The sequence below is a fragment of the Syngnathoides biaculeatus genome, chromosome 14, assembly GCF_019802595.1.
Source record: "Syngnathoides biaculeatus isolate LvHL_M chromosome 14, ASM1980259v1, whole genome shotgun sequence".
Classification (NCBI taxonomy): Eukaryota; Metazoa; Chordata; class Actinopteri; order Syngnathiformes; family Syngnathidae; genus Syngnathoides; species Syngnathoides biaculeatus.
This window is the reverse complement of record NC_084653.1, coordinates 28,015,508-28,032,155: the sequence shown is the minus strand read 5'-3', so window position 1 is coordinate 28,032,155 and position 16,648 is coordinate 28,015,508. Positions and strand designations below refer to the sequence as shown.

At 49.7% G+C, this 16,648-nt stretch overlaps 1 protein-coding gene across 8 annotated transcripts; it reads right to left on the bottom strand.

Annotated features, from left to right (window-relative positions):
• Positions 1-574: 574 nt before the first annotated feature.
• On the bottom strand, positions 575-16,451 carry LOC133512696 (FYVE, RhoGEF and PH domain-containing protein 6-like). Of its 8 annotated transcripts, none has more exons than XM_061842559.1 (21): positions 16,174-16,447; positions 13,916-15,437; positions 12,701-12,809; positions 12,003-12,070; positions 11,900-11,930; positions 8,482-8,633; positions 7,668-7,824; positions 7,343-7,430; positions 6,271-6,321; positions 6,147-6,205; positions 5,747-5,818; positions 5,604-5,672; positions 5,049-5,132; positions 4,912-4,991; positions 4,740-4,842; positions 4,526-4,666; positions 3,525-3,630; positions 3,353-3,447; positions 3,161-3,286; positions 2,261-2,400; positions 575-2,166 (listed from the first exon to the last, which is right to left on the bottom strand). In XM_061842559.1, exons 1-21 carry the CDS (start codon positions 16,181-16,183, stop codon positions 2,130-2,132), a joined length of 3,300 nt encoding a protein of 1,099 aa, XP_061698543.1. In that variant the 5' UTR covers positions 16,184-16,447; the 3' UTR covers positions 575-2,129. The 8 variants fall into 8 exon arrangements, with proteins under 8 accessions (XP_061698543.1, XP_061698542.1, XP_061698544.1 ...); XM_061842558.1 differs by having other exon boundaries at positions 12,701-12,812; positions 16,174-16,446; XM_061842560.1 differs by lacking the exon at positions 3,161-3,286 and having other exon boundaries at positions 12,701-12,812.
• Positions 16,452-16,648: the final 197 nt, after the last annotated feature.

Here is a 16,648-nt window from a genome sequence, read left to right as displayed (position 1 = left end):
TCTAGTGGTTGAAGGCGGCAGGTGACGACGAAGCAAGTGCGGATTTCTATTGTCTGGTGCCACGTTGCCCCCTGGTGGCCAAAGAAGACACTGACAAGGCGGGTAAGTACATGTACTGTACAGTCAGTGGTATTTTTCTCGTTTTCTTTTCCTTAGAATTGATTTGATTTGATTTGTTTTGGTCTTATTGTCTTCCAATTCCCCAAATTTGGCGTGCCAACCTCCATCCATCCTCCAATTTCGGTTTAAGTCCTGGTCCAACCTTATTTATATTTCCTTCCCGATTTGGTTAAAATCCAAATGGCAAATCCCCTTTGGGATCTTTTCCCCTGGTGAGCCTTTATTTCAATTTTGATGTCACTCAGTCGCGTTTTTTTTGTCCCTGTGACGTTTCCCCCACGATTGCTTTCTTCAAATTGATTTCTCTCGTTTTCCCCTCTTCTAACTTTTCCTCTTTCTGTTGATTTTTTTTTTTCTTTGTCTATGTTGGCTTTTTCCCTTTTTTTTTTTTTGCTTTTCATCATTGATGCTTTCTTTCCCATTTCTTGTAATTTGATCTTTTTTGCTGTTGGTTTTCTTCAACAGTTTTTTTTTTTTTTTTGCTTTACGCATTTTTTACAATTTCTTTTCTTCCTTCTTGGCGGTGTTTTGTCTTTTCTCAGCTGTTTTTCGTCACTGGCGGTTTCTTTTCCGGCCTGTCGATTTTCTTCCGTGGGGTTTTGATTTCTTTTTTTGATCACGTCATTTTCTTATCGGCTTCCTTCGCTTTGTTGTCCCGGTTTGCGGTTTCATCTCATTGTTGCGCTCCGACACGAAATGGGTCGACCCGACTTTGCGTTTCGGCTCATCGTCGCGTCAGAATGTCCGACCGAGCACGATGAAAACTCCTTTTGTGAGCAAATGTGTTTTGTTCCGGAACTCGCCAGACATCTTTGCGTTTTCGAGAGAGCTCGGGTTTTCTCTCTTAAAAAAACAAAACAAAGCTAAAAGTCATCATTTGCTAGCAACCTCGCCGCTTCTTACATCAAATTTTCGTGTTCTGTTTTAGTGTTTATTTTCTTTTTTTACTCTTCTATTTTCTGTGAATGCATTTTTTTTTTTTTTTTTTTAAATCGGACCACTCGGCAGAGTATCCACTCGCAAAATGCAGGACCAATCAGACGATTGGTCACCTCTGAGAGAAGAAGTGCAACGCGGGCATTCTTCGAGTACGATAAGGCCCGACGGGTCCGAATCGCTGAGATGTTCTTTTTTGGAGAGTCGGGCAAAATGTGACGATAATGTTGCAAAGTTCTCTCACGTTTTCAGACTTTCGAGCGGAAGTGAAAAAATTCATCCGTGCAAAGGTTAGCGAATGACCTGCATATCATTCACACCTGAGATGGAAAAATGTCATGTCATTTTCTGAGCTGCTTATCCTCACAAGGGTCGCAGCAAAGATGTAGCCTACGCCAGCTAGCTTCGGGCGAAAGACGAACTGGTCGCAGGGCAGATGTCGACACCATCGCTGAGCGGGAATCGATCCCACGCGTGTGTAGCGCTACACCATCAGTGAATTTTTTTTTTTTTTTAATTTCAACGAGAGGACGCGTAGTCCTGTAAAGCGTTTTTTTTTTTTTTTTTTCATTTGCACAAGACGTGTGGCGAGCGATTTTACGTACGTTGACGTTCAGTGCTTGACTTACTATTCATATTTAAAGCTGGTCCGTCAAAAAGCAACTAATAATGGAAGCTTCGTCATTTATGAATGAGAAAAGTCAGCGGGGGATCGGACCGGGAGGTTTTCGGACAAGTGACCTCAAAACTGCAAGAAAGTGGATTTTCATCACGGGCAGAGTTAGAAAGTTCAATCGTTCAAGATGGTGGACCGTTCTGGGCTCCCGAAAGGAAAGGCGGTTGGCACCTATGCCCCACGGTCCCGAGGACCGCGGCTTTTCTTCGGGTGCTCGGGTTTCCTCCCAGGTGGGCAAAACCACGCCAGGCTCGGTCCGCCGAAGACTCGTCGCTGTGAACGGTTTGTTCGGTCCTGCGTGGGCCGCGAGCGGTCGAGGGCGAGGCCCCTTCCTCTCGCCCAAAGTCGGCACTTCCCAAAAAAAGGGCGAAAAAGCAAAAGTCGCCCACACGGGCCACTAAAGTACCGCCGACTGTCGGAAGGTCTCGATCCACCTGTCAAGCGCAAGTTCAGGTCAGCGCGGTTTGCGGAAGCGCCGAGCGTTAGTGGGCAAGCGGCGGTCGTTTGTATTTGGGTTTTTTTTTTTACCTTTGGGCCGTTCGGGCGTCGTCCGCTTTGAAATTGTAGTACAGCGTGTTTTTGTGGTAAAGCTTGAAGTGTAACATTTGCGCCGAGTCCACTTTCAGGACGAAGCCTAAAAGCGGTTGACTCTCCAAGGCGGCGACGTCCTGCACCGCCGATCAGGAGAAAAAAAAAAAAAAAGAACAGATCAGCTGGATTTACACGGTCGGCGCGAGTGCGCAATGTCCAATTTTTGGACGCTCATTTACTCCTTGGACGGATTGCAGATTTTGATGCGACCCCGCCCCACCTCATTTCGGCAAGTCCAAATGTAGTCCCCGAGCTGGACCGGAACAGATCCGGTGTAACTTGCGGCGATTCAAGACAGAGGACGACCCCGTCAGTTAAAATAGAAGATCGTGAGAATGGCTGTCGCGGGCTCTGTCTGTCTGCGTGTGTTGCTGCTTCTCGTCTGTTCCAGTATTTATCGTGACTGTAAGGCTGATGCTAATTGGCGTGAGGTTGATGCTAATTTCTCTTAGCCCATTTATGCAGTTTGCCATGATGGATTAGCATTAAGCTAGCAGGCCTGTTGTTTGTTTGTGGACTTTAACTGGGAGCGACGTGAAGCAAGCACGCAGTGCCTCTTAATTGGACAATCTTCGTTTCGTCTCCTCAAAGCGATGTTATACGATGGCCTGCCGCTTTTACAAAATGTCCTTTATGAGCTTTTGAAGTGTGGAACGTTCACAGTGTGTCTGATGTGTGCCCCCTGCAGTCGTGATAAGCAGCTATCCGATATTTGTCAAATTTGGACAATTCCGAGCGATTCCCATCCATCGCTATCCGATTTTGTGTTTTTCCCCCGCGGGCAAAATGCGCAAATTGTGCCGGGGTGAGACGTGGGCTCGGCGGCGCGTCGCCCACCTCGCTGGCGGCGTAGGTGTAGAGAACTTTGTCTTTGACGACAAACCACAAGCGCTTGGCCTTCTTTTTGCCCTTGGACCTCTGCAAATAGCCACTCATGGAGGACTCGCCCGTGCTGGCCGACACCTGACAAAAGACGGCCACGCCTTGCTCGAGGATTCAAAGATGGCCGAAGCCGGGCGGGATTTGCACCTCTTTGAGCGCCGCCGGGATCCGCTTGTGTTTGCGGGAGAACGCAAAGGAGGAGGCTTTGGGAACTGCCCCACCGGCGGGGGGGTCTTCTTCGCCTGCGTCACGCAGAGAAGAAAAGGCGGGACGGGTCAGGATCGAGGTCACCGTTGGGGGGGTGGGGGGGGGCTTATACCTCTTTTTTCCCGCAGCACAGCGTCGCACTGGTCACACACTCTTGCAAACTGGTTCTTGAGGTACTCGAGGCTTTGCTTGTTGGACGAACAGGATTGGCACACCACCTGTTGCCACCCCAAAAAAATCAGCCAATCAAACAAAAGCAGTGAAAAATAAAAATAAAGTCGGTGAAGAGAAACCTTCTTCTGCAGCGCCGACCAGCGCTTCGACTTTTTTTTGGTTTTTTTTTTGCATTCGTGATCGATTCTGGCGCTGAAGATCGATTTGATTGCAATGCTGTAGTTTTTTTTTTTTTTTTGCTCCTGTTGTGCTCTGAATTGCGACGTGAGCACCTTTTGGCGATCGTTTCCAGACATCGGACACCCGCATATTTGTCATTTGGCATCTAACCGCTCCAAAAATGCCCCCCCCCCTTTTTTTTTTTTCCCTAATCTTTACCCTTTTGCCACCCAAAAAATCTTCCCATTTATTCTCTAATTTTCCATCCATCCATCCAGCCACTCATCCTCATAAGGAGTTTATCCCAGCTGTCAACGGGCAGGAGGCGGGCGGGGTACACCCCGAACTGGTCGCCAGCCAATTGCACTCACAATCACACTGAGACGGGGCAATTTCGAGTGTCCAATTAATGTTGCGCGTTTTGGGGATGTGGGAGGAAAGCCACCCAAGAAACGGGGAGAACAGAACAAATTCTACACAGGCGGGGCCGGAAACGAACTCAGAACCGTGAGGCCGACGCTTTCCCAGTTGATCCACCGTTGCGCCTTTCTTCATTTTCATCAAACTAAAAAATGGATGATCTGACTCAAAAATGGCCGCTTATTGACGATTGTTTGGAGGGTTTAACCCCGGATTTGGGCTGCGCGCGGTCCGGCTCGGTTCCTAGCCGCGACCCCCCGGCCGACGGCATTGAGAGGCAGCCTCCCCGCCGTGGGCCGAGCCAGCAAAGGCGTCGGCGTTCGACCCCGTCGTCGTCATCATGTGCGGGGCGCGGCTCGCCTTGCCGCAGGCCCGACAGTGGTGCCGCCTCCACGTCAGAGTGAACTCGCAGGTGCAGATCATGCACATGGTGGCGCGCGGGTCCGGGATCCAGATCGGCGCTTTGCTGCCCAGAGGAGCGTCGTCGCCGCTCAGTTGGAGCTGAAGATTTTGGATGTGGGGAAAATGAGCGCCTCCGGCGGACTCCGGCCATTTTTGGCGGCCATCCGCTCACCTCTTGGAAGGATTTTCCGGATATGAAGCTGATCTTTTTCTTGGTGTAATCGCCGACGGCGGCGGAGAGGGCCTCCAGCCACTCGTCTCTCTCGGCTGGCGAACTGCACGGAAGCGGTCGTCGTCGTTTTGAGGCAACTTGAGCAATTTCCTTTCCTGCGCCGCCGATTTACCTGGCAGAGAGAATGAAGGAGCGCTCCACGCTCTCGATGGTGAACTCGTTCTGGTGGGCCTCCGGGCTCGGTTTGCTCACCTGTCACGGTCGTCGCGGTCAAAAAAGGCTTAGCGGACAAAGACGAGGCCTTCTCACCTTCATCCCCGCCAGAGACAGCAAGTTGTTCCACTTGTACTGACCCGACTGAACGGGCGTGGTGTACAGCAGGGTGTCGTTGAACTGAAGGACAAAATGGGCAGCAAGACAATTTGAGGGGCGACGGCCAGCTTGCGTTACTACACTTTGAGGGGATTCTTGGCCCGGGATTTGAACCCGCGGCCTAAGAACCGCGAGGCAGACGCTCTGACCGCAGGGTGTCAAAGTCATTTTTGTCACGGGCCACATTTTAGTTACCGTTTCCCTCAGAGGGCCGAACTGGCTTCGAGTCACGTGACTTAAAGTGGTGCGTGGGATCGATTCCCACCCATTGCGAGAAAACGGATGGATGGAGAACTTTTGCTTATAACCTCTCAATCTTGTCATTTATGATATACAACAATGAAAGATTTCGGTGGCAATTTTCACAGAAGTCAACATGCACACAATTTGCCTTCGCGGCCCCCCCGGCCTGGACTTTGGCGTTCTGACAATCTAGCGCCAGCGGCGAAGACGCCGCTACGGATCAGGCTGAAAAGAGAAAGCAAAGCGTACCAGGAAGAACATTCTGGGCTGCATGACTTTCCGGGACAGCTTGTTGAGGACGCCCTCCTTCAGGAAGATCTGGCACAAAAAAACAAAACGGGACCCGGTTGATTCCCACCGCCGGCGTTCTGTCGCGGGCGCGAGCGGCTCACCCGGCCGGGCCCGACGATCTCGTGACGGCCGCTCAGCCTGCACTGGACCTCCATCAGTTTCTGGAAGTTGTCCTTGTAGGGAAGAAAAGACGAGACTCGGCGACGGCCGTCTTTGCGCTCGCGCTCGGCGGCGCCTTGGGGTGCCGCTTTCGTTCAATTCCGAACAACAACGGAAATGCCATTCATCAGTGGACTTGGTTTCCAAATCAAATATTGGCAGCCTGGCATTCATCAATTTGGCAATTTTGGGGCGTCATCACATTTATTTCGGCTGCTTCCCAGCTTCTTGGCCTTCATTCGGGGACCGGACCGCGCTCGAAGCCAGTCCGGTTTGACGGCACCTCAAGGCAGGACCGTACAGTATTTCCGCTGCACGGGCGGAAGGCCGACGACCTCTCACCCCTTGCTTCATGATGTCGTTGGCGTGACTCGCGACCTCTTCGACGACGGCGAGGGCGGCTGAACGGAGCAAAAACGTCGGCGTTACGCGTGGCGTCTGAGCCCAATCTCCGGACTTTCTTTACCTTGCGTGTCCTTGTAGTCGGCAGAGTCTTCGGACAGATTCTTCAGATAGTCTGCAAAGAACCAAGAAACGGCTCACCGATGTGGCGTCACTTCCTGAGAGCCAAAACATTCACCCATTCGTGGGCAGCGTTCCATTTTTGGGACATCATGAATTTCACGCGTTATATCCTTCACTATGTCAAAATATTGAAGTGTTTTAATCCGATTCCGATTCTGGTTTTTGGGACGATCTCCTAGGGAAACCCAAGTACCCTCTCGCGGGCAGCGTCCCATTTTTGGGACGAGATTATAAATCAGTAACCATCAATGAAAAACAAGTCTTATTTCCTCGATTGTGGCCTGTTAGGAGACTTTCGTCTCAATAAGGCACAAAAATGGACACCCTGCCCACAAATGGCTTCATGAAGATTATGATAAGAGCGACGAACGCCACGAGCACGGTTCCGTTTTCACGGGAAGGTTCCGGAGATGTCGTTTTGGATGTCGGTCGATCGCAGCGCGCGTTGAACGGCTCATGATTGGCAGAAAAAGTAGCACAAAATTGTCCACCTTTTAATTGCAAAAGAAAGAACGTGAGGAGAGAAGAAGAAGAAGAAGAAAAACACAAGAGGACTCAATTGGTCACCAAAGTTAAACTACCTTTTTTTTTTTTTTAACAGTTGACTTCATTTTACACTTGTGGGACAATTAATAATGTGATATATATATATATATATATATATATATATAAAAACAAGACAAAAAAAAAAAGTCATGACCGATCCATCATCTTGAAAAATTGAGATGCTACGATGCACTTGCCTTCAAATGTGTGCACCTTTTTCATGTTTGAACGTTAAAATGTTTATTTTAGCTCACAGCTTGGTGAAGAAGACATTTTGAGGCTGGAATTTACACAAGAGAAAAATTGCGAAGTTCCTGGAAAGGATTGTGAGCTGCCCTCAAAAGTGTTGTCGATATTTTGGAGTTTGTTTGTCTCGAGTTTTTTGCCTCTACAGACACTGACAAATGATTTGCGAGAGTGTAGGATGCAAAGAAGAAGAAGAAGAAGAAAAGCGCATGTGGCGCCACCTCTGAACAGGAGCTGGTACTGAGGAATCCTTTGGACGGGTTTTAGGAGGTAGTGCTTCAGAGCCAGGTTGGCACAACGTGGACTGGCCTGGAGACAACCGGAAAACAAACAACAAATTACAACGACAAAAACAAACAAAAAAAATAAATAAATCACAGCAACTTTTTCAGCTGCAAACATTTCATCGACGGTCCTGCGCGAAACAAAACAAAACAAAAAATCTATAAGCTGAATTTGTACATATGAAACATCGAGCGACAGGACGGCAATCGGAGCGGCCCGGTTCCCCTCCCCGAAGAAAGGGGGCGGGCCGGCCGTCGTCACCTCGAATTGTCGCACGACGCCGGCGAAGGCGGCGTTCTTCTTGCTGTGCTCTTCCAGTAGGGCCACATTCTTGTCGAACTGCCGGATGTACGCGGAGTACATCTTCAGGTACGGCCCTTTCTTCACAAAGATGTCGGCCACCTGCTCCTTTTCGTCCCTGACCGACGAGAGAAGAGAAGTGAACAGAAACAAAAAGAAAATAGAAACGGGAACAAAACGACAGCTGCAGTGGGAAAACAAAGACAAATGATAAATGCAAATTGACCAGAACCAACGATTTACATACAGTTTCTCTCTGGAGATTTAAAAAAAACAAAAAAAAAAAAAAAAAGGAGCGCTTCACTGCACAATTTTGAATGTGACATTAGCCATTGCAAAACTTTTTTTTTTTAGGTATTTTTTTTCTCTACTCCACTGTAAAATGTGAGTCTGTATTTTCTACAGTAAGTAGTGCGAGTCGGTAAAGCGCTGGCCTCACAGTTCTGAGGACCCGGGTTCGAATTTGCGTGTTCTCCCCGTTTCTTGGCTGGATTTTCTCCGGGTGGGCACTCCGCTTTCCTCCCACATTAACCCTAACCCTAACCCACATTCGTTGAGCGACACTTGAAGGGGGGCGTGGCTCGGCCAGCGTGTTCGACAGCAGACGGCAACCGCACCGTCGCAAATCGGTGGCGTCTCAAACTATTTTCTTTTACACGGTCGGATGCATACTTTTTTTTCTTCTGCAGTCGCAACGATGACCCCCCCCCAGCGTGGTCTGCCGCCGATGGATTGACGCGCGGCTGTCGGAAAAGACCCGAAAATGGCGCGTTACCATTTGGCCAGTCGACTGCGCAGCTCTCGCAGCAAATCCCGGTTGAGTTGGTAGAGCTGCGGGAGGTAGTACAAGATCTGGTTGAGGACGCCGTCCTCGATCACGGCTTTGTCGCTTTGGCGAGAGGCTTTGGCCACGGCGTCCCGGAAGTCCTGCGGTCCACACGGTAACAAGCGCATCATCATCACCACCATTTAGTGGCTCCCTCACAGGAAAACAACAATCATGGCCCGTGATCAAATACGACAAAACATTGATGAGATAAAAACAAAGCGGAATGCGCGACCAAATCTTGACGCCTGCGGGAAACTCCCACATGAAATCAAAAGTAAGATCAGCGCAACGTGAGCCGGCTAATCTCGTGAGACCCAAAGCCAACGGAACCCGACCGAGGGACCAGTTCTGCTGTGAACACCCGTTTATAGTTGGGACGCGGGGGGGGGGATTCGGAGAGGGATTATTGAATTCCCACTTAGGCGGAATAGTTACAAGATGTGAAAACTAAAAAGGAAACGCTAAGTGAGAAAATCCTCCAAATTCCTACTATGCCAACTTTCTGTACGCAAATATTGAGCGTTTGGAACTTGGGAGTTGGGCGCACATTTGAATTTTGCGCAAACAAGTCGCCACGTGGTCCAAAATGAATCCGCTAGAACGACTTGCTGGCATTTTAGTTTTGGTCAGCAGAAAGCTCAAACTCATTGGAAAATTGGTTTCAAATTGTTTCCCTGTGTCATGGGAACTAGATATAAAAAAAGGGGAAGTAGAAATAAAGGAGATCCGTAATTGCACAACTGCCGGAGGGAGACAAATTCCTTGTGTGTTGTTCCATAACTTGGCCAAGAAATCAAATTCTGAGAGTTTGAGTCATAAAGATATGGCTGGGCTTATTTCCGTGGGTTCATTTTTCTATTTTTGCTTTTTGTTTTTAAGTTCACAATCACGTTTATTTGCCGAGTACGTGAAAAGCACATTTGCGACCGCAGAGAGAAAACCTAAAAAAAAAAAACATAACACGGAGAGTCACCGAGCAGCGAAAGGTGAGCCGTGTCGTGGAACGCTGATACAATTATTATTTGGGGGGGATTTTTTTGTGCAAATGAGGCCGAATCCTTGAGCAATTTTGAACAGTTTGCACAATCACCCGCAAGCGTGTCAACGTCTGAAGCACGAGCGGCCACTAGTGGTCAACAGCAGATGTGACGCGCACAGTTCGTACATCGATAAGGACCCCCCCCCCCCCCCCCAACCAAAATATTGCACGGCCCCAATCTGGTCAGATAAGCCAACCGTTCGGTCAGCCGATCACGTCACGTTGCCCCGACCGATACCACGGTGCCACCGTTTTGCCGGACTCGGTTTCCGCCGCCAACTTCCCTTCTGCGGGCCGGACCGACGTCCGCTCGCGTGACCGCCGACGCGGAGGCAAAATATTTCAGGAGAGGAAATGAAAGTTTTGTTGCTTAAGTTTGTGCAAGGTTGGCTGCGGCGCTTTTGCTCGGTTGGAAAACGTTTGAAAAGCAGACAAACGTCACATTGGCACGGGCGGCAAAAGTACGCATCCCATGTACTCGAGTACAAGTCCTGATACTTCATCATAATAAAAAACAAGTGGCTCAGTGTCGTGTCGATGTCTCGTCTCCCGAGCAAGAACCTTCCACCCCGTCGGCTGCCGTTACGAGTAACGAACCCTCAAAAGTATTGGTAGCAAATTGCGCGCTGAAATTTTCCCCCAAGATGCCGTTGGGACTTTATCTTACATTGAAACGGACGTCAACACTTTTTGGCTTGTAAGACCGAAACTCTCAAATGTTGTCATCTAATAACAGATTTACACTACACGGAAAAAAAAAGAAACGCGCTCAACACCTTCACCGCCAAAGACGTTTCTCCTCGTCAGTCGGAATTTCCAGACAGGTTTGAGGCGTCACAAAAGTAAAATTGTCCTTCGGATCAGCTGCCTTTTGTCTCCCTGCGAGGGGTCGTCAGAGGTCGGGCCGACTTTGAAACGACGGCGACAAAGCGCGAGGAAACATTTGCGGGAAACCCTTCAGGAGGTTTTGAAGCCGGCCTAAACGTAGTCCCGGGCCGGGGGACACGGACGGCCGCACAAACACCCAAATATGAGGCATGAATTCAAGCGCACTTGATTTTATTTGCTCAGGTGTGGAGACCCGAATTGAGCCAAATCAAAAGGTGGTCACAGCGGGATCCAAAACAAACGCCGACACGGCGCCACCATGAGTACCGGAAGTAATTTGTCCCTAAAGCTCATTCCGCGCTTTGAGCGAGTCCAAGTTGAAAGGTCGTTGTCGAGATGATAAAACTGCGAGGAACCGGGTCAGCCACGCCCTCTCACGCGTCGTCGTCGCCGCCCACGATTGCGACGCACTTTCGACGCTTACTCAGCTTACAAAGATCCTCTGCCAAAACCTGTTCCACTTCCAGCTTGGCATATTTGCCTCGCTCATGATGGAGGCGACAAGCCGAGATTCACACTTCAGTCTTGACCTTCCCGCTGAACGCTGCGCTGATCTCAAACCCAAAGTGACGCAGCAACACTTCCGTCAACAAGCATACTTTCATTTTGATGGCGGGTTGCAAATCGGAATTTCGGCGGAACTCCCTTCCGTTGAAAAACGTACTTGCAAACTATCACACCGTGGCAAGCAAACGGTCGGATTCCGTTTGACGAGCATAAACGTCCGAGGCAGTGAACGAGTGAAGAAAAACCAAGCGAAACGAAAACGTACCGTGTTGTATCCAATCAGAATAAAGAATGTCAAGAAAATGGCTGCGTGTGCCGTACTATTTGCGTGTTGCATGTGTGCCTTTGAGGGGTGTGGCCTCACGAGAGACGTCAGAAGCTGGCGTCGCTTGACTGACGACTTCAAATTTGCTCCATGAACCAGCTCATGAATTAACACACAATTTATTTCAAATCAAATCAATTCCCCCCCCGTTGAAATTAATTCAAATATTTATCTGTTTCACCCTACTTTCACATGTTTTTTTATGGATAAAAATAGTTATCAAGGGGCGTGGCCTTCCTTGTAAGTGACATCATTGGCCGGTTAGAGTGCATGTGAGCATCTGAGGGTGAGCGGTGGTCTACAACAGCTCCTCGGGACTCTTCTCATGTCGTATCAACGGCGACCGTGGCCAACAAATCGCAGTATTCAAATTGCCTCATTTTTTCCCCCGCACTATTCACTATCGAGATGAAAGAAAAAAATGTGGCTTTTGAATTGTTGCTCTACAAATGTGAGCGTTTGTGGAGCGCCTGCACGGACGTCAAGTTTGGAATCGAGCGCTCGGCCTAATTTTGAATACGTCTCGCAAGCCGAGCCCTTCAAATGTATCGAAGAGAGAAATATTCGCCAGCGTTGATTTGGCGCAAAGGTGAAAGGTCGCTTACCACGTGAAGCAGCTTCAGGACGTCGACGAACCTGAGAAGCCACATGAAAGACAAACGTCACAGATATGGAAAATATGCTGAAAAGAAAGGAAAATCTTCTTACACTTTCTCAGAGGTCATAATCTCAGTGGCGACGTGATGGCTCTTGCTCATGCGGGGGCCGCTTTGCAGCTATCGCCCCCCCCCCAAAAAAAAAAAACAAACAAAAAAAAGTTGAATACACGCTCGTTTGCATCTTTAGAAAAGATTTGTTTGTCAAAAATGGATCATGACGACCAAGCTTTTCATAAAAACAACCAGTCCTAGAAGCTTTTCACGTACTTTTTTTTTCCCCACCTTTGCTTACGGAAAAATACCACCATTATTATTATTATTATTTTTTTTTAATAATTACATAACTTCCCTGCTCATTTCTGTCATCCAACTTTTTTTTCCCATAAGCATCTTTCAGAACAACACGGTTGACCCGAGTGCTTCATCGCAACCCGACTTCGACAAAGAAAAACAAAGAAAACCAGACTGCTCAGCCTAACGCTGACAAACAACGCAAAACGCCACAGACGGGCTAACCGACACCGCGTTTGTTTTCCCCGTTCAAATGATAAATATTTCAATACAAATGCTCCATTGACACCTATACAAACAACAATACTTGTAGGCATATATTCTTCATCCTCTGCAAAAAAAATAACCCATTATTGCAGTATGTTTGTAGTGCGCTGCCCCCAGGTGGCCAACGCACGCACAACGGAAGGAAGTCCGGATTTTGACCTGAATTTGCATCCGTTTTGTTTGGCTCACCGCGTTTTCCTCCGAGTGCGCGACGTCGTCGTGACTTGAGAGCGACCAGTCGTCTTCGTCCGAGAAAGGCGGCGTGAAGTCGGCGTCCGACGCGTCTTCGTCCGCAGAACTTCTGTTCGAACCCCGGCCGGCAAAGCACACACACAAACCACAGCGGATGTTATTTCCGTATCGGAGAGGGGCGGACACAAAAAAATTTGGATTTCCATCTTAACAACTGGCGAAAACGTCGTCGGAATCAACTTGTATGTGGCGTTTACTGGCTTTTTTTTCACTGTGGGACAAATTGAAACTGTAATTTCAGGTTTTGTCTCAGAACTCAATCACTGCAATCCGGGGTGGGGGGGTGGGGGGGGGGCACCCCAAAAAATTGCTTGGAATGGGGGAGGGGGGGGGGGTCTTCCAAAAGTGGAACAAGATCTGACACGTGGGGGACGTTCAGCCTCTCCGACCGAGGTGCAGCATCAGCCAGAAGGTGGCGCTCTTTTTTTTTTTTTTCTTGTGAAAAAGTGATTTCTTTATTTTAGGAACAAGTCAAATGTCTTGAAACGGTGTAATAATGTGCAACAGCGCATTGTTACTTTTATATTTTTCACCGAAAAACAAAACTTGGAATTCCGATCACGACTTGACAATGGTGCCACCCACCCATAATAATTCATCATCATCATCATCATTTGGAAGTCAGCACACCCGCCGTTATTGTCTGTCTGAAGCCGGATTTGAAAAAGGCAAAGGCGCCAAACTCCCCAAACAGGAACGCCAGCCCCGAGGGCGGCGGCGGCGTCGGCGTGACGCCTTTTTTTTGCGTTGCGTTTCCGGCCGATCGGCACACATTTGCTGCCCGAGCGAAATATTTTGCGCCACGTCATTTTCGCACAATCTGTCCGTTAACGGGAAAGAAACTTTGGGGGTTTTTTTTTTTGGTCCGCTATCGTATTTTCCAAATGTTCCTGAAAATTTGCAGCAGTCATCACGAAGGAAATCCATATTGGCAGAGCAAAATGCGGTAGCCCTAAAAAAATAAACGTGTGTTAACGGTAAACAACTTCAGAAGAATCACGACTTGCACAATTTCCGTGCGTTTCCCGTCAAAGTCCTCACGAACCCGGTCGTGGACTCGGGACCCCGTGTTAGCGTTTTCATTTGATGAGCGGATTACGTAGACGTGTCAGAGACAAATAAGTGGGGGGAAAAAAAAAACGGCTGACATACCCATCGTCGTCGTCGTCAGCGTTTTCGTCCGGGGACAAATACGCCTCAGGATACTCGTAAATTCCGCCGCCGTCGTCGTCCAAACTCTGCCAGGTGGTGCCTGAACCCTCCGAGCCACCAAAGTAGACGTTCTCGTAGTCCGACACCTCCTCGTAGTGGCAAATGTTCTCGTAGTCGAGGTCCCGCTCGTCTCCGTCTACGCTTTGTTCCAGTCCGACCAGAGGGCGAGAGAACCCGCCTCCCGCCCCGAGAGCACCGCGGACATTTTGCGGTCCGTCCCGCTGGCCGGATTCTGCGGTCTGGGATCCTTTGGCCGTGACCTTTGACAGCATCATGGCGGAGAGCCTCAGATCCAGACGCTTCCTGAAAGATTTCCTCGCTCCCTGGGAGCAGACAGAGTCGGCGGCGGAGAAGGATCCGGGTCTCCGTGTGGCCGTTCTGCTCCGGTTTCCCGGAAGCGGAGGAAGATCTCTGGTGACGGTCGTCTGGTTTTCCACACTGGCTCCTGATTTCAGGTCTTCTTCCACCTCGAGCGATTGGGTCTTCTTCAGCCACGCCGTGGGGCTGTTGCTTCTTGGAACCAGCTCGGGTGCTCCGTCGTTAGGGTGGTCGGGACCGCAGGAGCGCAAACTGGAATCTCTGCCGTCTCGGTCGGAGGTTCGCCTCGCCTCGCCCTCGCCCTCCTCGTCGACGGATTGCTCCATTTCCGTTTGGCCGGCGTTGACGTCGCAGCCCAGGTCTTCTTCTTCATCCAGGTTGTTTTGGAGCGGCGAGGGAGCGGGACTTGTGACCAGGTGAGACTTTTTCCTGGGCGTGGGGGCCGGCGACGCTCCTTTCCCAGCGGCAGTCAAAGTGACGCCTTTCCCCTCGGATGACACCTTCAACTCTTGGACTCTCCTCCGCCCTTCCTGGATCAGAGTCTCGTCCTCCGCCTTTTCCTGGTGGGCCAGCCAGGTGGTTTTGAGTCTCCGTGGCACCGGGACTGGGCTGGGCTTCCTTGGGATGACCGGCTGTTGTTTTTGCTCAGAGACATTTGCGTCCGCTTCCGGAACAGGCGCGGCGCGGTCCTGGGTTATCTCACGCCCAACTCGAACCCCGAGAGCAGGCGAAGTCCCTCGGGGAGCTCGACGGTTTTCGAGGCGGCCGTTGAGAGTTGACGCGTGTGCGATTGCTCGTTTCGCGCGGTCAGCCTTTCTCTCCGGAGATGCGGTCTTTCCGTTTTGCGGGCCTTTGACCTGCTGCAAAGTTCCGTTCACGTGACTGTCACGGACGCAGCGGCAGTTTTGCTGGCTGCACAGACAAACGGGAAGAATACGATCCCAGTTTGGCTCCGGTGGGGATTTGCCGACAGCATTCGACGGGATCTTCGAAGCGACGGGTTTGGAGTTTAGCTCGGAGAGGTCGGGTTTGGGCGCCAGCCTGGGTTTCACCTTGTGCGAGGAGCCGAGAGACCGGTCCGACGGCGCCCCCGGCTGGAGCGGGGACAGTTTGGGTTTCGGGGCCAGCGGTGGCTTCTGCGTGCCTGAGGAGACACAGAAGGAGATGAAACAAATGGCGGCCGGCCGAAAGGTTCTGACATTTGGAATGATTCTCAAATTCCGATCTCAACTTGCAGAGAAGCTTGAAGGACGAAGCGGAACCTTCAGAGTCCAAATGAAGCTTCCAAGTCTTAAAAGTTGCCACGCTGATGCTGACCTACAGTGGAAATTTTTTTGTCGGGGTCATCCAGCTAATAGTTCGTGTTGGCCGTGATGATGATGATAATGATGATGATGACTAACAACATTAACAACTAACTGAATTTGTCATGGGGGGGGGGGCAATAATGCTAACCAATTATTATTCAATTTGCCTGAAGAGCTTTGATGAAAAAATAAAATGCATGTAACTGCTGTTAAATTTTTTTTTTTTTTTGTGGGTTATTTGTACAGACGTCCCACAGAAATGAAAGAAACAAATCCATTCAGCAAGAAACATGAAGTAGTAGATTGGCTCAGAAAAAAAAATTCGAAAAAGATTTGGTGAAACAGATTGAGCCCTCGGGCCTCGCGTTTGTTACCAGTGACCTGTTTCAACGTTTGAAGCCTGAAACAAAACTCGGGGTTTTTTTTTTTTTTCTTCTTCTTCTTCTTCTTCATCTTCATCCAATCGAGAAACAAAACGTTGACACGTCCCGTTCGCTCCTTCCCAAGACGTTTTTCGTCCCCACTTAGCGAGCAAAGTTGAGCAACGCGCGGATTTCTTTTCTGGCGTCTTACCGGACTTCATCGTCGACCTTCTTCATGTCCGGCGTCGACCTCCCAAATCGTCGCGTCAACCAAAGTTGACCGCGGGGGGCATTTGCGCGCGGCTGTGCCACAGTCAAAATCAAAAATACATCAATAAATACCAAAAAATTGGAGTGCGTCGAGTGCGACGGGAGAGCGAGAAGGCGCGTGCGCGGATTTCCCCGAGGCAAGTCTCGAGCTTCCGACTTGTAGGGACGTTGGCGGCCGCTAGCGGGCGCCGCAAAACATCAGCGACCCCGTGGATGAAGCGATGAACGAAGAGACGCCTTCTTGCGTGGTCGGCTCTTGCGGATTTAGGACGGAGAAAAACCTGCTCGGCGCCGGGGGGGGGGGGGGGGCGACTTCAGAAAAGATTGCAAATACAACAACAACAACAAAAAAACCCCCACCAAAAACTGTTTCCAGATTTGGATGGATAACAGGGTCCAAATGTTTCTCTCGAATG